The sequence below is a fragment of the Ursus americanus genome, chromosome 6 (assembly GCF_024610735.1).
Source record: "Ursus americanus isolate L20-20 chromosome 6, mUrsAme1.1.p, whole genome shotgun sequence".
In the NCBI taxonomy this organism is placed as follows: domain Eukaryota; kingdom Metazoa; phylum Chordata; class Mammalia; order Carnivora; family Ursidae; genus Ursus; species Ursus americanus.
The window spans coordinates 3351125-3371853 of NC_142132.1; the positions used below are offsets into that span (position 1 = coordinate 3351125).

Consider the following 20729-nt stretch of genomic DNA (forward strand, 5'->3'; position numbering starts at 1 on the left):
ACATGGATTCCATCAGGAATGATCACAAGAAAATTCTAATCCCCCAACACGCATGTGCATTCTGCCAGTGAACGGCAAAAACTAAACGCCAATCCAGAAGGACCAGTGTTCTTCCAGGTGAATCTGCAGGTGAACTTCATAGCATGCAAGCTCCTTTAAAAAAGGGTCTGTTTGCATGTACATAGATCAGACTGACAGAGGAGGAGAGATGGGTGTGGTGTGGAAAGGCTTCCTAGACAAGGGTTCTTAGGAAACACTAAGTGAAACCAGAGAAAACCTGGTCGAAGACGTGGGTGAGAAGCTTCAAGCAATGAGCACAGATTAGGCAAAAGCAGGACACGAGGACGCCGCAGAGAACGCTGGAGCTCCAGCTACAGCGTGGCCCCATCTAGAAGGAAAGAGAAGAGATTCCCCAACAGAGGAGCCACAGAATTCTGAGGAGATGAACTGCATTTCTGGGGAAGACGTTCTCTCCCTCCCTCCCGCCCCCTCCCCCCAGCCCCAACAGAATTCCAAGGACTAATCTAGAACATGGGCCAGTTGGCATGAAGGCCACTCCATATGGTTCTGTGTCCCTGCTGGGAGACCCCCGGATCAGAGACACGGGGCAGCCACACTGCTGGACTCATTTCTGGATGGAGCCATTTCTGCTGCAGACGTGCAGCGGCCACACAGAGCCGGCCTCTCCAAAGGTGAAAGCTGAAGAGTTAGGTGCAGCGGTTCGTCTCAGAAGACCGAGGCGCCAAGGAATGCGCATTTCACAGCCTGAAGACAACCTGTCCGCCCCCCCCCCACCTGAGTGACACAGAAGGGACAGAGGCCCTGAAGCAATTCCAACACCACCCAACTACCTCCAGCCTCGTCGTTCCACCATGTTCCTCCTACCTCTTACCGGGTCAGATGCCGGCCCGACCCGCTCTACTGCTGGATGACACGCCAGCTGGCGCAGTCCCACTCAACTGCACTGCCAGTGCCCCCGGCTCAGGCCCATGTCACCCCTTGTCCTGACCATTTCAACAGTCGCACATGCTCATGCCCTCCCCCGTGGGGGGACACAGCACTACAGCTACTGTCTCCCCCAGGCCTGTCTCCTGGGCCGGGCTTGGGCTCCATACAGGCAGGGCTGACCCATGTCCCACTGGCTTCTACGTGGCCCCAAGCAGGTCCCCAAGGCACAGGGCCTGTCACAGCAGGCATACCCACATTTTGGGAATGAGTGAACAAGTGAGTAACTTAAGAACAATTAATTTAGGATTATCAGAAGATCTACTTCTATCACTTGACACTGAAACCGGAAATAAAAATTCTGGATGAATCTGACACAAGACAATGCTTCAGTTCAATTCAAAAATTAAACTCATTTAACCTTTAACTCGATTTAAATTCTGAAGTGATCAGCATGCAGGAACTATCCTGTACATTAATATCAAGGAGCTGATCTAATTACTGATACAATTTAAAGGAAATAAATTTAACAAAGCAAGTATATTTTAGGGTTTACAGCTTCAATGGCATGAACACATTCAAAACAAAAGTTGAGAATTATTCACTAGTCGCACGTGGCTTAAATACCAGAAAATATTAACGCTATACAAACAATAAGAATTCTGGAAGTAAAATCAGAAGGCAAAATAGGAGAAAGAGGGGCCAAAGTTCTTCACTATCCTACCATTGCACGTTCACAAAAGTGGGGGCGGTTATGAAGTGCCTCGCTGGTGAGGAGGAAGGAGGCCAAATAGGTGGAAGAGTCCGGGCTGGCAGCATTCCTGTGTAGCCTCAGCTCTGGGCCGTCGCTGGGCACACCCTCCTCCGAGCAGCTCCAAGAGTGCCCTGTCCTCCTGGTGTGGCACTGGTGAGCACACTGGCGTGGATAGACCACTGTAGGGTTATCCCCACAACAGTAAGTATGGAGCCTGAATTTCCAAGTTAAGGCAGAATGTTCCAGTCTCAAGACGTGCTCATTCAGGCCCCCAGCACAAAACAGGCCCCCGTTCTGGATTACTAAGGTCTTGGTGCTCAACTGTTCAGAGGGGGAGGAGGGCCACCAGGGAAAGGAAGGCAGCTCCTGCAGCCGTGGCTGTGCAGGGTCATGGAGGATGGGGGAATGGCAGTCCCGAGTCCTCTCCTGAGGCCCTGCACCACGACTTCCCATAGCTGCACCCAGGGATGACCACCTTGCCTGCGGCCCGGCCAAGGCAGCAGGCGTGCTCACCAGGCCCCAGCCTGTCCCAAGTCCCCCCTCGCCCGATGCCACTCCTGGCATCCCGATGTGTTCTGGAAAAGGACTCCAGAGGCACATGCAAGTGGCCTTCAAGAGGCTACAACGTGCCGTAAACCCCCGTGTTTTTCTCACAGGACCTTACTGGACCTTTTTCCTCCCAGTCTGAACAGGCCAGACGTGCCAAGCCAGACCCCAGGAGCGGCCCGCTGTGTCCAGGCTTGTCCACCCACAGCAGTGACCGTGGCAAAGGGCCATGGAGCAGGAGAACCGTTGACCTGGCCTGTTCCACCAGAAATGCCCCCACCAGACCACAAATCCTGGGTGGGCCAATGCGAGAGCACCGTCCGACTCTGCAGGCCTCGGGGTGGGCCCCTCCTTCAGATGACAGCGCTGCTCAGTCTGGGAGAGCGCAAGGATTGGGGTCGGAGATGATCTCCCCATTACGGTTCAAACAAACCCCGATGCGGGCTACAGCTTTTGAGCCCCTACAGGCACCCGGTGGCACGGACCTCCCTCCGTCAGACTGCATGCCAGCCTCAAGCTGAGTTAGGGCCACACTGCGCCACCAACCACCTGTCCTCCTCAGGGGAAAGGGGAAAGGCCTTCCACGGCAGCACAAAGGGGACAGGAGTGCAGCTTCTCCGGGAAAGCCGCCATCGTTTCAAGTACAGAGGTGCAGCCCAAGGCCCCCCAAAAGGAAGCTACTGTCCAGAGAAGACGGAGGGGTTTTGAACACGCCACCTTTCCCTGAAGTCAGCCGACTTACTGTTCTCTTGCTCGTGTGTGCTTACAGTCTCAATGTTGCAAGCTCCCCAAGCAAACCCTTTACTGGGACAGTGTGGTTCATATTTTGAACTCACGTATTTGTAACTGTCATTCAACTGTTCTTTTCTTCCTTCCAGGAAGATCCTGGAGGGCTTAAAATTAAGTGAGCCAGCTTGCTTCTTACTCACAGACACAGGCATGCAAGTTTTAGCCATTTCTGTCTCCCTGCAACACTAATAAAATTGACAGGAATAAAACTTGCGTCACTCTGTCTTAGATGCGTCCAGAACAAAGATTCTAAATCCCAGGGACACTTGCTTATGTCTTGCCACCAGCCTGCCTGCTTCTGCCCTCTGCCCTGACCCAGGAAAGAGCAGAACTGTGAAACAGGATCTTGCAGAAATGAGGAAAAAGACAAAACTCCTGAAGCCATGCACTGCTTTTCTCTTTTTTAGATCAGAAACCAGACAAGTTCACAACAAAACGGGGCACCACGGTCTTTGTGGTTGGGCAGTATGGTTCATGATGTGGCAGCAAACTGCAAGGCCTTCAGAGAAGGGGCTTTTTACCCCCCAGCTCCCTGCGGGGTCACAAAGCCACAAAGGGAATCCGCGGTGAACTCAAAAGGCCCAGTGGTGAGGGCCACAGTCTGTCACTCTGCCACACCCTGGCTTTACTGGAAGGCACAGCTGTGGCCTGCCTTTACCTCACAGACATCTGGGAGCTGCGACCCCAGTGCACAAGCAGCCCTGGGGGCTCTGGGCCCTCCCGCCCCAGGGAGGACAGAATTCTTCACAGGAATCACAGTGAGAAGGACCACCCTGGCTTCCAGTCTGGTCTTTTCGGCTATCGATCCGAACATGAGAGCAGTCTAGTTTCTGAAGGACACTGCACAGTGTGCACTGAGAACCTTCTCAGGAGACTCCGTCCCCCTGCACTGCCGGCTGTCCTCCCCTCCAAGCCAGAAACCGGGAGGGTGGGACCTTCACGGACACAGGCCTCAGATCTGGAGCCGGAGAGCTGTGTGGAGGCAACAACGAGGCATTCCATGCTCATCAGGGTGTTCAACGGCTTGCATTTAAAAAAGAGGCACTTATCTACGAAGCCAAAGAGAAGCCCCCCTGAAACCCACATATTTGACTCAGGAGACCTCCTTAAAGAACGTTTTTTTTTTTTAAAGATTTTTATTAATTTATTTGACAGAGAAAGACAGCCAGTGAGAGGGGAAACACAAGCGGGGAAGTGGGAGAGGAAGAAGCAGCCTCCCAGTGGAGCAGGGAGCCCGGTGCGGGGCTCAATCCCAGGACTCTGGGATCACACCGAACCGAAGGCAGACACTTAACGACTGAGCCATCCAGGCGCCCCTAAAGAACACATTTTTTAAGCACGTACAACACAAATCACGAGCTCAAGCCAGTGAAGAAGAGCAGGGAGACAGCTGAACGGGCCGCAGGTGAAAATCCTACGGAGTGTGTTTTTGGAGGTTTTTACTGGGGACGCCTCTTCCAGTGTTTATCGTGAAGAGAGTTTCTCCTCTTCCCTGAAAGATTGTAAGAAGGTGCTGTAAGTGTCTATGCTAAGATTTCCCAGTCCATCAGACAATGGAGGGATTTCCCGGGCAGGTTCTCGGGCCATGCAGACCCTCAGAGCTATTTCAGCCTTGAACTTCGGGCCGCCCAGCAGAGGGATTACCAGGCGGGAGCGCGGCAGGCACGGCGGGACTCGGGAGCAGGGTCCCCGAGCAGGCCATTTACAAGGCTCATGAACAGGAGAGCAAGTCCACACAGAAGCCAATCGCCATCCACTTGAACGGAGGACGTACGACGTGACCTCGGGAGTCTGACCTCCCTTCAGGAAGACCTCAGGGGCATCATACCCCCATGCTTTCAGTGGAGTAAAAACTGACAGCACCTGGTGGGGCAGACGCGCCCTCCCTGACAGAGACCCTTCGGTCACTCTCACACCCAAGACAGGCCAGGCCCTCATCCGTGAGCCTAGTGACAGGAGGCCCTGGCCAGCCACCCAGGTCCTTGAAGGAGGGTCAGGCCTAACTAACCTACATGCTCCTGCCCAGGCCCCACAGAGCTGGCTCAGGCAGGACGCCAAGAACGCCCCAGAGTCCTAGAAAGCAGAAGACAGCCTGCATGCGTGAAGTTTTCAAGACAGAACATTTTAACAATCGCTCACTCTGGTTGCACCTTTCTTTTTTAGTATTGCATTTTTTTTTTAATAATGATTTTTTATTATATTATGTTAGTCACCATACAGTACATCCCCGGTTTTCGATGTAAGGCTCAATGATTCATTACTTGTGTATAACACCCAGTGCACCATGCAATAAGTTGACGTTTGTCTGCGGTGAAACTTCACTCGTACCTCTGCATGAAGTAGGACTCCTGTTCCCTATGTCACTCTACTTACCTGTTTATATGGTTTCCATACATTGATCATTGATTTCCTTTTTTTTAATGTTTTTTATTACATTATGTTAGTCACCATACAGTACATCCCTGGTTTCTGATGCAAGGTTCGATGATTCATTAGTTGCATATAGCACCCAGTGCACCATGCAATACGTGCCCTCCTTACTACCCATCACCAGTCTATCCCATTCCCCCACCCCCCTCCCCTGTTAAGCCCTTAGTTTGTTTCCCAGAGTCCATAGTCTCCCATGCTTCACTCCCCCTTCTGATTACCCCCCTTTCTTTTTTGTATGGGTTACATTACTCACCTTTCCCTTCCTAAAAATATTTGAATGCAGGGTATCAATCATTTGGGAAGTAGTACAATATCAACTTTATAACTTCCTGCCAGTATCCGTTTCCATTAACAACGGTCCCCACTTTAGCCACTGAACAAAGCAGCATGTCTCCAGAAGATAAAGATCTCAGTACTCACAAGCACTCAAAGAGAGGGAGAACAAGATCCCAGAGCCATCAGAATGCTCTGCTCAAAACCCCGTTGGCCACTGTCCATCAGCAGAGCTGGAGAACACGGCCTTGGGGGGCACACAGGGCTCTACCTGCAGAAAGCCATGCTGCGTGTGGGGGGAGCTCCCCTCCGGGTGGGCAAGAACAGCACCTAATTCCATTAGACAAAAGGAATTCTAATCAGAAGTCTTTCTGTAGGAGGAACCTGGAGGGCACTGGAGGGGAGTTCACCTACAACCTGAGGAAGAAGTCCTACTGATCCTGCACCTGACACTTTCAGGGCGAGGGACCCCTTCCAAACTCACTTCATGCCGAGACACTAATCTGAATGCCAAAGCCGGACAAACAGCACCAAAAAAATTACAGCCTAACATCCCTCATGAACGTAAACACAGAAGTTCTAAACAAAATACCAAATTTAAGGCATTAATATGGGGATGGGGGGGCAGTGGCGGGAGATATAATGAATTATGTGATGTGTGTAGTCCAGCATTTCAAGACTATTTTCACATTAAAAAAAAAAGGGACGATGTTGACACATGTACAAAAACCATTTGACAAAATCCAACAGACTGAGGAAGTATCCTCTGAGAAAGGACACCCGTGAGACCCAGAGGCGGCAGCACGGGGACTTGTGACATGGAGGCGCCCTCCCCCACCCCCATAACTGGAACAAGGGAAGGCCGTCTGTTGTCAGGACGTTTACTCCCCACACTGGAGGTTCCAGCCAGCGCGCGGACAGAAATAAAAGGCATAAAGATCAGAGAAGTTCTCTTTAGTCACAGACCCAATTTTCTATAGCAAAAATCCTAAAGAATCTGCAGAACAATTTCTACAACTAATAATTCAGTAAGAGGACAGAAGAGCAACATACCAAACATCAAGTGTTATGTACCAACAGCAACTAAAAAACCGTTTCTAAACCAAATTTAGACTACCAACATATTCAGAAATCAGATTTACAATAGATATACAAGAGTTCTATGCTGGAAACTAGAATACTGAAAAGACAAGCTGAATGGAGATAAAGCCTATTCATAAATTGGAAGGTTTTTAAAGTGGCTAACCCCTCCCCAAAATGGTACAGATTCAACGAATTCCCAACCAGAATCCCAATACTGGATACCTTGATTCTTTAATATGTAAAGTTAAAACACACAGAAGCCAAAACAATCTTTAGGGGGGAAGGAAAACCAAGCTGGAAGACTTGTTACCTTAATTCAAGATTTATCATAAAGCTACGTAATCAAGTACTCATGGTTCTGGTGCAGAACAGATGAAGAGGTCATCTGAACTACACACGACATCCAGACATACGGGACCCACACATGTACAGCCAACAGACGTGACAAACGTACGAAGGGTATTTGATGGAGAATTCTTTTTCTCCTCCCAAATAAGAAAACTAACTATAGAGAAAAAGTACCTCACAATAAGGGGATTCAAGATGATGGGTCATACATCTAAACATAAAGGCTAATATTATCAAACCTTGGAAGAATTTATAGGAAAATATTTGTGCAGTTACCGTAGGCAAATCTTAAAGACAAAAAAAAAAAAAACGCTAAGAAAAAAAAAAAAACTAAGTTGTACCTCCTCAAAATTAGGAACTTCTCATTAAAAGAGGACATTAGAATACAAACAGGCATCCAACTGTGAAATACAGAGGATAATACCATCTGAGAAAGGACTCCTAATCAGCATGGGCAGAAGGAGCATGGGCAGAAGACTCATGCAGAGCCCACAAGATGGAAACACAGGAGTTCTCGAGAAGGTCGTGAGAGGACGTCCTGCGGAAAGTGAAGATTAGAACAATAACATTTCACACCTCCTGGAACAGCCAAAACTTTAAAAATTACCACCACTAAGTACTGGTGAGAGGGCAGAGCAACGGAAGCTCCTGCATTTCTGTGGGAAATAAACAGAAAATGGTCAAACTTTGGGAAGAGCTTTGGCAGCTTCCCGGGATGTCCAACGTACGTTTGCCATGCAACCCAGCAATTCCGCACCTAGCAGTGGACCAAAGAGGCTTGAACAAAAATTTGTTTCACCCCTGGTAGCCAAGATTTGAGGATTCAAACGTCCATCAACAGGACAGTCCGTTGACAGACTGTGGTGTATTCATCAACCATTCCTGACCTACTTATTAATACACAGAACCTGGGTGACCCTCAAAACACTGAACAAGAAAATCCAACACAGAAGAGTAGATCATAAAACTTCATTTATATAAAGCTCCAGAACAAAGTTGACCAAGACAGAAATCACAACAGTGGATGCTAAGAGGATCTGGGACTAACCAGGAGCACAAGGGAACAGCTGGTTTAGAGTGTTCTAGATCTTGGTCTAGGTTGGTGGTCACTTGGCTGTACACAGTTCTCAAGTCATGGAACAGTTTCCTTAATTGAGGTCATAAAATAAGAACCGTTAATTCTCAGTATTCATACAGATTTTTGTTTTTTTGTACTTTTTAAATGTCCCTCGCCAAAGTTAACCATAGGTGTATAACAGACTGCTGGCTGCCCCTAAAAATCTTCTCTCACCTCTTCCTTATACACACAAGCCTCAATTTTGGCCAACACGTGACCACCTCCCATGCCTCCCAGCTGGGTGTGGTCCCATGAGAGAAGGTTAGAGGCTCCTTCTAGAAAGGGAGGTGGGTGCCTCCTTTCCTTCTCCTCTGCCTGGAATGGAAGCATAGCAGTTTGTGCCCCAGAGATTGGCGCAAAGCACCAGAATGAGGGCCACAGCCTGGAGATACAGAGCAAAGCCAGAGGCGGCCAAGGGAGCCAGCCTCCACAGCTTATCTAGGAGCGCGTCTTCACGCAGGAGATCAGCTGCAGGTTACTAAAGCCACGCGGAGGGGTGCTTCACAGCTGCACCTAATCCTGATTCAGAAAGCAGAAACTCAAAATTAAGCCTCATCTTCGTCCTGCTCGCATCATTCATAATGGGCATTTAACTAGATGTCTAGGATTTTTCTTCCCGAAATTCACTTAAAGGATTTTTTTTCTTAAAAAAAAAAAGTTCAACAAAATTTGTGATTTATTGTGCCAGTGAATATGTAAGAGACAAAATGACATTCCCTATGAATTATTTGGTGTCTGTGATCTTCTGAACACCACGGGCAGATGGTTTTCATAGAAAAAGAGTGTATTCGTACAGTTCAAAGATTTGCTTATTTTTTTGGCCTCAAAAAAAAATACTATTGATTGTAACACGCAGCTTCACAGGAAAAGATCTTGACACTGGAGGCGAAACCGGGCATTTATTACTGTGCGTGTGCTCATTATGGCGGTCTCTGACAGGGGTCCATTAAAATCAATTTTTATGTTTCTATGTATTTTCTTTATCTAATGTTCTATGGCATTGTGTTTATTAGCCAGTTAAGAAAAACACTGAGCAGGAGTGGGTGGTTTTTCCCCTCTTGTCAGAAATAATGAGAACTGCAATTTTAATACAACTCACAATCAATGAATGGAGGAAATGTTACATTTCAAAACAAAACATTAAGGAGTGTTTTAAATTTTTTATGTTTTTACAATTAAGAGAAATAGAGTGCAGATCTTTCAAAAGAGAAGCACGTGTCCTGCTACAACTGGCAAGGCGAACATCACGCTAGGAGGGCTCTTCCCACCCTTCCCCTCAGCTGCACACTCTGGGGCAGCCTGACCTCAGCTCTCCGGCCGGAGCTCCCAATTCAGCAACTCCAAGACTTCGGAACAAGCCACCTGGCCGACTTTGAACAACGAAGGGGGTCCGGATTTAAAACCACCCAGATTAGGCAAGCACCTCCCTGTCACCAAAATTTCCAGAGAGGTTCCCACGTTTGTTGAAGAATAAAACCTTCGCGGCTCACGGTCAATCGGCGGCTCTGTAAGCGGCTGCCGGTCAGACGTCTCGGAGCTACCCGCCACAGGGGAGGCCCCGGGGTCAGCGCGAGCCCCGGGCGCCGGGCAGCAGCGCGGGTGCTGCGGGCGGACCGACAGCCGTGGCCCTGCCGCGGGAGGGGCGGCCGCGTGGGCCGGCCTGTGGCTACGTGTGAGCCCGTGACCCACAGTGGACAAGCGGCAACCGTCGCGTCTTTGCGGCTCTGAACAAATGCCACGTGGGGGGACACAGGGGACTCACCCTGCGTCTGGGGTCTTGCTGCCGCACAGCCTGATCTCATGCAGACCCTGCTCACAACCGGAGATCTCGATCTTCCCCAAAGGGCTGTCTATCGTCTTGTAGCTCATCTCACAGGCCTGGTCCATCCTCCCAAGCACCTAGGAGAAAGGGTTTTCAAGCAAATAAGTCCATGTGAAAGACTCTGGTCCCCTTTCAAGCACAACAGGCACTCGTCACTTAAAACATCTTCCAAAGTTTGTCCCCATTCTTGGGACTTAATTATCGAATGCGTCATTTTTGTAATCTATTCTGGGGACAGAAAACGCCGTAGTTACCCGGAGCAGCAAACTGGTGGTGCCACCCCTCTGCTTCCCTGCTCCCACCTTCCCCGGAGGCACGGTGGACAAGAGCTCCTGCGGAAGGGTCCCTAGGACTAAGCTAACCTTGCTTTAACAAAACGTTTACCAACTTTCTCATCAGCACACTGAAGCCGTTTGATATACTAGAGGAAATACATTTAAAAACCAAGACACGGTGAAGTGAATCTGGAAGCGGGGGTGGACGCAGCTCTTGCATAGTGGCACCTGCACGAGCAGGCCGTCAGGGGAGCATGCGCGCACTGGAATAAAGCCCGAAGCCTTCAGGCACCTGCGCTAGTCAGGGGCGCATGCGCGCTGCGGAAAGCACACAGCGGACCCTCGCACAGCGTGGGTGGGAACTGCATGGGCTCACTTACATGCGGTTTTCCGGTATAGGACTGTGAATGTATGTTCTCTGCCCTATGATTTTCTGAACACGTCCTCTAGCTTCGATTTTTGTAAGAACACAGAACACAAATGATACATAAAACAGGTGTTAACCAGCTGTTATCAGTAAGGTCAACAGGCTTTCAGTAAGGTTTTTCGGGAGTCAACAGTTACATACGGAGCTCACTACCCCTAATCCCACATTGTTCAAGGGCCAACTGTGTATCTAACTTACGTTCAAGCAAATGTACAAACATAAGAACCACCCTACAGTGTATCCTACCTGTTAATTTTGATAATAATTGTGGTCAACAGAGCTAAGGCTGAAAAGAACGAACTGGTACGGCAACAACAGTCAAAAGCCTAAAGGTAAACCAACGCTTGATAAAAATCACTCCAAGTGCAGGCAGGGAAGAGGACGGGGAACCAAGAGAGGGGTGGGGGTGGGGGGGGGGAACAGTGGGAACGAATACCTGGACCAGCCAGCACCCTCGGAGCTCCTCCTCTATCCTACAACTCCTTGTGCTGCTCGCGCGAACGAACCGGAGGGAGGCGCTTCCCCCCCACCACGTATTTCCCAGCGCTCCACGCTCCTTGCAGCCACCTGCGATGAATCCAACAGCTGAAGCCTCGCCACCTGGGCCCGCCCACTGCTCCAGACCTGCTGGCGGGCCTGCTCACCAGCTGCTTCCACTTCTCTGTCATGCAGGCACCTCCCATGAACTGGCCGTAAAAGCAACCCTGCAAGAATGCTCTCTTCCATGTGGCTTTACAGGGGGTGGCAGTGCGGTCCACGTGCGCCCGCACCCCACCCAGGACTTAGTCTAGGGATCTCCTTTCCCTTGCACACCTGCACCCCATCAAGCCCTGGTTCTTACCATTGTCGACTCCGGCTCAGATCCCGGGAACTCATCAACTCTCACACGAGGAAGGACTTCTTCCGGGCCCTCAGTACACCTGGGCCCTTCCCACGCCTCCCCTCCCCTCCCCCTGAACAACAAATCAACTGCCAATCAGACGAAGGGGCTACAGCAGGGCCAGCAAACTGCAGCCCACGGGCCAGACCCAGCCCCCACCTGCTTCTGTAAATCAGTTTTCGCTGGGACGCAGCCCACATGCTGTGGCTGCCTTCCCACTTCAGTGGCAGAACTGACTGGCTGTGATGGAGAACGCACGACCGGAGCACTTACCCCGGGCCCTCCGCTCGCCAGGTCTGCTGAGCCCCTCAAGGTCCACGCGCTTGCACCCTTCCTGCTCCATGCTCTCAGGGTCTGCTTCACTACAAAACCTCAACACTCCCCACTGCCCCCACCCCCACACCCTGTTCTCCTCCCTGCCCTTTCACCTGCTTCTAATGCCATACACTGACTCCTTCAGCTGTCTTCCCAGCAGGCACAGGACAGAAGTGCATTTATATCCCCTGATGAGGTCAAGCAGCATTCCCCAAACCACACAGTATATAAGCAGCACCCCCAAGATTCCATCCCAAGCCCAGGACTCCAGAGCCACTCTGTTCAACATCCACTTTTCTATGGGTATTGACAGAGGTCTGAAGCAGATTTCTCTCCAGTTCCCAGTGAATGGACATGGGATTGTGATGGTCACCATCAGAGACACTGTCTGACACATCGTACACCTTGAACGCCCCAGCTTCCATGGATCCCCATTGCCTGAGGGCACCCCTGCCACTTGGCCACCCATGGGCAGGAAGCAGATGGTGGCCTCACAGAAATGGCCTGCCATTTTGCAAAAGCCACCTAAACTGAGCCAGAAGTTTGTTCACCTGTGGGATAAAGGGTACCTAAATCACAGGGTTGGCACGTGGATTAGCCGGAACATATATCTAGACCTGGCTTCCCAGAAGGATGCAGGATTACTGTTATTCCTGCCACAATCTAAATTTTAACCATACGCCCTTGACCTTTGTCACAGAGCACTCTGCTCTCCTCCGCAAAATCTTATCCAACAGCACCAAAATCCTTCCTTACCATTCTTCAAAAGCAGATGGCTACCCCTTCTCCCAGCCCCCTAGAGGCCTTCCCTCATTCCCTGGAGCCAGAATCAACTGCTGCCCGCCCCCATATCCATGGGCATTTCCCATCATCCTGAGCCACTGGCAGATGCTGGGGCACGGAGTTTGCTACCATGAGTCAGGTTTCCACCCAAGACAGATGCATCACACACGTAAGGAGTTTATCAAATATATGTTGAACTAGATGACCAGAATTTCTACCATCCAGGCCCAGAGTCTGGCACGGCATTTCCCAAAGTGTGTTCCAGAAGACTGCTCAGAGAAAGGTTCTAGGGGGAGTGAGAAGCCTGGATGCATAAACCCTCCTGGGAAATTCACCTGCATACCTGCAGTGTGTTAAAAGCTCTGAGTAGTCCTGCATAGGAACCGGCTTATATTTGCCTAGATCTCACAAACATGTTCACCAGGAACCTACGTCTCCTGCTTAGGCCCTGCTCAGAAGCTGTTTCTCAACCGATCTGGGCTCAGGCGCCCTGGCTCAGGCCTCAGATCTAGAGCATGAAAAGCCATGAGCCCCTGCCTCAGGCATGGCTCCTAATGGCAAGCATCAGAAAGTGATACCAGTTAATTTAAGCACAAAAGTGATTTACTGAAAGGCTGCTCCGTAACTCAAAGAACTTCTGGGAAGGCTGGAGAAACAGGCTCAGAAGACCATAGGAACCAAGACTGGCCACAGTCCAACCACAGCCAAAGTGGAACCTCAGGAAACATCTGTGGGGCAGCCAGGGCCTGCAGACACGCAGCTGGCACTGTTGCCACCGTTGCCCCTGGAAACAGGATGTTGCAGCCCCATCAATTCCCTGCTGCCTGGCCCCCTGTGTCACTGGCCCCTGATTCAAGGCCTAGGATGTGGAGCCAGCACCGCCACACAAACTCAGACTGGCACACATCCCAACCAGAGGGCTGGAGCACTAGTGGCTCACTGTCCTCCCCAGGACTCTGTTTTCTCACCAATAAAACAGCAATAGTAGTACTGATTCTACCACTCTCCCCGGGCTGCTCTGCGGGCCCAACCGCAAAGCACAGGGAAGACTGTGAACAGGCCGCTGGGCCAGCGCTCCTGCAGGGAAGGACCTCCCTGTGCACAGCGCACAGCCAGCTCTCACCCCTATGGCAAGGAATGAGTGTGCAGATGGGGGTCCAGGAGAGGGTCAGGGCAGGGTGGTCAAGGGGATGGAGGGCCTCTCCCACATCCACCAGGTGGAGGGGCGTTATCTGGAGAGCTCAGTTCCATGTGCTCCTCGGGGGGAAAAGGGCCTGGGATGTTATGAAGCCTCACCCCAGCGGCCAGACTCTGACCATAGGCAGGATGGGCTGGCTGGACTTCAGAGGCTGTGGGCCTCAAACACCATGGGGAGGCTGCAATGGCAGGCTCTGAACCAAATAACGCCCATGCATCCCAGGGCCTGTGTCTCTGAACCAGACCGAAAGGACCCTGAAGCTTGGCCTGCCCACTGCTGTACCAACCACAACGTGCACCCGGTGCCCAACAACGTGGTGCTGTCCCTGGTCTGCCTGGTCTAACCTCACACGTGAAGGGCAGCACACCCTCCTCATAGTGAGGACCAGCTCTGATGACCCGCATGGCCACGGGAAGCCACAGGAGACCACAGGACACCTGTGTCACTCACAAAGAAGGGGAAGCTCTTTCCAAATCATGCCAAGAACCAAAATAGGGCAATCAGTCTGTAACTGGAGTAACTGGGGGTTGAACTCCGAGTTCTGAGTGAGCCGTCTACGTCCTTTGTGGCCACACTCAAGCAGCCCGTCACCAGGTTGGATAAAGTCTAAGGAGTACATTCCAGAGACTCTGTTATTGGTTAACAGAGCTGCACTTGAACTCCACATTCAGCTTCCTGAATGTGAGGATTCGCCGAACCATCTTCCCCCAGACGAAGGCCTGGAAGCCTGAGCCCGTGAGCAGAACCACTGCTAGTCAAAGACAATCGCCATACCCACTGCCTGCAGCTTTGCCAAAACAACAAAAGCAGCAATGTTAACAATGTTTTCTATTAACCCCGCCAGAAATGGAATTTGAGACTCCACAGAAATCTACACACACGTTCTTTCCTACAGACACGCAAGACGTATGGCACAGAGTGCTTCCATGGGCAAAAGTAAAAATGAGCTGAATCAGTACATCTACTATGTCATGGGTAATGTGTCCCTGGGACAGAACGCTGGGCCACCTGGCAGGGCAGGCAGCGTGTGGACGGGGAGCCCCAGACAGAAAGACAAGTGTATTACCCCATGAGTGTGTTACAAGTCCCGGAGGGTGGAGGGAGGCTTGCAGACTGGGTGGGGTGTCGCAGGCACTGGGAGGGCGGCAAGAAGACGCTTCAATAGCCAGCGTGCGCATCGGGGAGCCCGCACGTCCCAACACAGGCTGGTGGGAGGTTCTGCCTGGAAGGCGACAATGCCAGACACACGCGGGGCCGGCTAGGAGCGAGGTGGCACAAAGAAGCCGACGGGCTTCTGAGCCGTGTGAGCGAGACACCCTCACACAGCGAAAGCCCCACGCTCCAGAGACCAACCCACTGCTGGGCTCCGGCCCAGAGAAGGCCAAGAGCCTGACCCCAACGAGTGAGCCAAGAAAGGAAGGAGGCCCAGTGCAGACACTCGCCGGTTGGCAGCTTGACAAGCTTCCCAGGAGCGAGTCCAGGGCCAGGCGGGCTCCCACGGCCCCTCAGGACTAGTGGGAGGCCATGCCAGTGGGGAGGGCGGCGGGCCGGAGCAGAGGTGAGGAGGAAAGAATTTTTGGAAAAAACAACATCCACATGGAGACCTGGCTCGTAACAAGGAGGTGGGCAGGCCCGACAGTGCCTGCCGGACAGCGGCCGAGGCACGCAGGGCACGGGGGGCCGGGGTGCGGGTGTGGAGACACGTGAAGTCACGTCAGGTGGGTTCTGTCTGCTGTGAGTCGCCTTCATGGAATGTAAGGTGCAGGACAGGTAGCAGACATTATGGGACAACTCTGGCCAAAGAGTAAGAAGCCCGCTGAGGTTCTAATAATAAAACAAGTGGCAGGCACCATCTCCTTCCCCTTCTTCCTTCCTTGACAAGGCAGGTGTGTGGCCTGGAACTGTGGCAAACAACTGGGGACATGAAGGAGAGGCCACGAGACTGGACAGCCCTGACGCCACCACTGCAGCCACAGCCCCCTGCCACACTCCTACTTGTGCGAGGAAAAGACAGTCCTGTGTGTTGCAAGCCAGCGTTCAGAGGAATTCCTGTTTTCCTCCAGCCTGGGCATCTTAACTGATCCACCGCCATATCCCAGCACTTAGAACAGTGCCCAGAACACTGCAGGTGCTCAGTAAATACCTGCAGAATAAATGAGCTAATCGCACAAATCATTCCATTAGGACGCAGAAGGAGAACTCCAGGATTAACAAGAACCCATGGCTGGGGGTCTGGTGGCCTGAGGAGTCCAGGAAGGCTCCCTGGAGGAGGTGTCATCATGAGAGACAGTAGGCATTTGGTGGGGGTGGGGGAGTAGACTACGGCAGGTCTGCCTGAGTAGGGCCTGTTACCAGAGGGAACACAGGGCATTCGGGGACCCGAAGCAGGCAGCAAACCATGTTTGCGAGGGGCTTGCTGTGACAGCTCTGGGAGCAGTGAGGACCAAGTGTGGGGGACAGGAACGGGAGGGCAAGGGCTAACCTCGAGGACCCCGAGGACACCAAGGGTAGAGAAAGGGCTTGCTGTCCACAGCGCTGTAAGCACATCCATGCACAGCAGGGTTGCGAGTGCACGGGCTCTCGGGCTGAGTAACAAAATCTGCCCCAGATAACAGTCTGCCCAGCTGCCTTCCAGGCCCAGGGGAGCAGGGGAATTGTGCAAAACCCTGACCATCTATTACTCCTAAGCAGGAGGTTTCCGTTGCATGCAACAGGGCTATCCTGGCAACAGGAATGCTCAGGCCTTTCTTCCAGAAGAGGCCAGCTGGCACCTGCGGGAATACACACCCTGCCACAGGGCCTGTGGGGCTGACTCGGAGCAGAGGGGGAGGGGAAAAGTACCACTGGCACTCTCCAGTTTGCCTAACACAGCTTAGAAAACCCAGTGTTGGGGGAGTTTGGAGTTAGACCCCAGGACCTGACAGTGGCTCTGACAGCCAGTTCTGTGAGTGGTTCCCTTGGACCCCAGTCCGGCTGGCCTTGCCCGCATCATGGGGAGGACACCACAGGCCGCATTCAGGCTGTGAGGGGAACCAGACTGCAGGCTCCCCACTCCCCACTCGCAGGAGGCCTGTGATCCTCAGCCTGGCAGCGCCACCGGGCTCCGGGCCCAGCTCCCTGCATCCCCCTTACCGCATCCACCTAAAGCCACAAGAGTGGCTGACGTTAATTGGTGGCAGAAAAAAATGGATTTTTCATGGCTATTTGGAGACCTCTGAAAAAATGAATTTCGTTTCATCCCCCTTTCAACATGAATGGTGTTTAATGTTCTGAATTAAGCGGTTGGCGCCAGAGGCTGGGTTTCCACTGTATTCAACGCAAGAAACCCAGAGACAGAAACTGTCTTCTTTCTCCTTTACTTGTCGTTTTCCAGGCCTGCTGTGTGGGTCTGACGACAGACTTCCAGAACCATCTCTGCAGTCCCGCACCTTCCACTTTGAACCCTTTCCAGTATGGCCCTGCGGTGCGAGGAAAATGCCAGTCTAGAAGAAAAAATCACCCGCCTTCTCATACGCTGCTCACAAACCAAGAGACATTTATTTGGTTTTGTTCAACATCGGCCTGAAGAGTCTGCCCAGGAGTGAGTGGGCACCAGGCCTGCAGGCCGGGCTCCAAACCTTCCTGGGGCGTCCCCGTCCGGGGCCTCGGTGTGCCCATCAGCTGCAGGTGTGAAGTGGGAGCCCAGCTGGTGCGCTGGGGAGGCCCTAGGAAAGGGGAGAGACCACGTCTGGCTACCTGGGGACACCAGCAAAGCCACCATGAAATGACAACACGTTCTGTAATCTCCCTGCTGAACAGAAAATAAGAAAAAGCAGGAGGGAAGCACCTTCTGTCCTCAGAACTCAAGATCGGCCCACGTGACGATCTGGCGTGGGGGAATATTTTAATTAGAAAAAGCACATGTGTCAAAACCCTGGACAAGAGAAAATACTTCATACCTATCACCTAATAACAAAGCCGAGGTGGTGGTGGGGAGAGCAGATGGGATGGAGCCCTGCCAAGGGCGGACTCAGAGGAGGAGAGTGCTGAAGAGAAGGCCAGGTCAGCGGGGGCTGCGACCCGCTCGGGGCACCGGCTCCACCCGTCGGGGCCCCCCCAGAGCCTCCTTTCTGGGATGCGCTCAACAAGACACCCAACGTGTGGCTCAGTTTATTATGTTCTAACCACCAAAAAGGGCTGCATTAGGTTGAAGGGTTTCTGGCCAGAGAAAATTCTGGCCCTGCCGTCTGGTGTGTCAAACTCAGAATGGACCCAAAGGTCGTGCAACAAGATCACTGCACGTTCCCCTCAGACCTTCCTCGCCAGCGCACAGGCTGCCATGGAGGCCTGACCACGGGACACGCCTCGACCACCTCCAGGGCACCAGTGACCCCAAAATCTGGGGCAGTCTGTCAGAGGGGGAGAAGACCCACCATAGCAACTGGACCCTCGTCCCTGGACCCCTGGCCTCTGAGGAGCGAGTCGGGCACAGACTCGGCCCCACAATCACAGCCAGGGGTCCTGCAAAGTAAGAAACACCACAGACCCTCCTCGCGTGAGTTTGCAAGTTGACAGGCCCGTAGCTGCTTCACTGAAAATCAAACAGTGCTCCTCAACTCTTTTTATAAGGAACAGATTAGAAGACCCTTAACATTCCTGGAACCTGCAAGAAGAGAAACAGATTCAGGGTGCAGGGCGCCCGTGCCCTGCATGAGCCAGCAAGCCGTGGGCCTTCGCAGCAGGAGCCCGGTCACCCCGGCAGGTCGGGCATACTGACCTTCAGTTGTGACCAAGAATGATCCACTGAGAATTTACTGGGAAGAAAAACGATGAAAAATACTACATTTCGCTCACTTCAACCACCCCTGCTAGAATTGCACGTTACCATCAGTGATGGAAGTGAGCATCTTGCAGCAGGACAGAGAGCTCCCCTGACCCTGTGGTCTGACGGGGTGTTGCTTGGCCCCCGGGGTCACCCCTGGGCCTCTGGCAAGGTCCCCTGCATGCGTCTTGAACCTCACCCTGCCAAGGGCATGTGCTCGCCACCGGGGAATGTCCTGGCACATCAGGCACCAACTAGTCCTGGGCTGCACGGTGACAGTCTGTCATGAAGGAGGAAGGACGGTGGCAGGCGGGCCCTCAAAATGAAATGTCAGTTCTTAAAACCGTTATGTCTGGGGAGGCTTCAGCTTAACTATGTCATAGCAGAAAATAACCCTGTTCTTTATAGGCCTCTCCAGTTGGGCAGAGTTTAACTGACTTCTGAGAGAATAAGCAGCATGTGAGAACACGCAGGAAAATCTGAGGGCAGCATCAGCGCAAGTCAAGAGGTTCCTGTTCTGAGGCAGGAGGGACAGGCCGCTACCCAGGGTTGCTGCAGAACCTGGGAGGAGAACGCAAACTTCCTGGACGAGCTGGGCCCAGAGCTGAAGTGAAACCTTTCAAACGTCCTGAAGCAAGGTGTGATTCAAACTCCTCCTCTCCCAAATGTAGAAAACCAACCAACCAATAAACATCCTCTCCCAGGAACAGCCCCACATGCATGTCTGATATCAGCCATGAAGAAAAAGTCATCAACAGAAATAAAGTTTCCCACTTGTGCACAGACAGAACTTCCGTGTTAAAAGCACTCGCTTTTTGTGCCAACGCTATGACTGGCTAACACGGGGATTCGCCATCATGCTGGCTCCAGGGTCAGTAACCCATTCCTCACCTGCACTGATTCCTATCGCTCTGTTAGGTCTGTTAGGTCAAGATCCCCACAGAGAACACACCGAAATCCTCAAGAAGAGCTCTAGCAAACGGCCGGGAAAGGCACGCCTACATCTGGGATGTGAATCAAGCTGTACTTTTTGTGGAAGCCCACCGAAATATCCTGCCACCTGAAGCAAAGAGGCTGCCAGTGCCCACTGGTCCTCCCTCTTCCCAGCCTCCTCCCAATCTCTGTGGGGCTCTAATGCCTCTCAGTGCATTTCCCTGGATGTATTCTGCAAAATCAGCAAGGTATGCTGTGCTAAGATCTGAGGGTGAATAGCAGGGGGACCTGGGGTGAGGACTAGGGACCCCTGAGCACCTGGGTTGGAAAAGCAGGTACACCGGGGTGGGGAACACAGGGCACCTGGGGGTGAGCAGGGGCCCCTGAGCTTCTGGGTTGAAGAGCAGGGACCCCTGAGCACCTGACATGGATTAGGAGTTGGCAGGGCACAGGGCAAGTCTGGCTCCCCATGGGATCTCTGTAGAATCCTTGGGCTCAGAATGGTTTTTACGTTTTTAAACGATTGAAAAAGTCAAAAGAAAAATAGCTCATGACACATGAAAATATGAAATTCAAACTTCAGAGTCCATAAGTACGTTTTCACTGGAAGGCAACCAGGCTCGTTCCGTATTGTGTCTGGCAGCTTTTGTGAGGAGCCGTGAGGAGACTGCGCAGCCCACAAGGCCGGAAAGATTTACCACCGGCCCATTCCAGGGGGTCTGCGGTGCTCCCACGGACAGGCACACGTAGTGATCATCGGAGGGTCCTCAGTCTCACTGCATCCGGTCCCTCCCCCCCACCCACTGAAGAACAAATCCTAAGACCACTCTGACCCCCATACGCTCTCCCCCTGGTCTTTGTCAGCACAACCTCAACCAAGATGTGGCTACAGAAGTTTTCTGGAATTTTCTTAAGTACTTACTTAGGCCTGTCAACAGTCAATGCCCAAGTGCTAAGCCTGGGCCCCACTGAGGACCACAGAATTAAGTCCTCTTTATCCCCAGTAAAGA

At 52.1% G+C, this 20729-nt stretch overlaps 1 protein-coding gene across 3 annotated transcripts in view; it reads right to left on the reverse strand.

The window, feature by feature from the left end:
• The window catches only part of MGMT (O-6-methylguanine-DNA methyltransferase), a 294215-nt gene that overhangs the window by 223994 nt on the left and 49492 nt on the right, over positions 1 to 20729 (reverse strand). For all 3 annotated transcript variants that reach the window (XM_045809502.2, XM_087862566.1, XM_045809501.2), the window contains one exon: positions 10048 to 10184. In XM_045809502.2, the coding sequence (XP_045665458.1) occupies positions 10048 to 10184 (137 nt within the window). The remainder of the gene's footprint in view (positions 1 to 10047; positions 10185 to 20729) is intronic.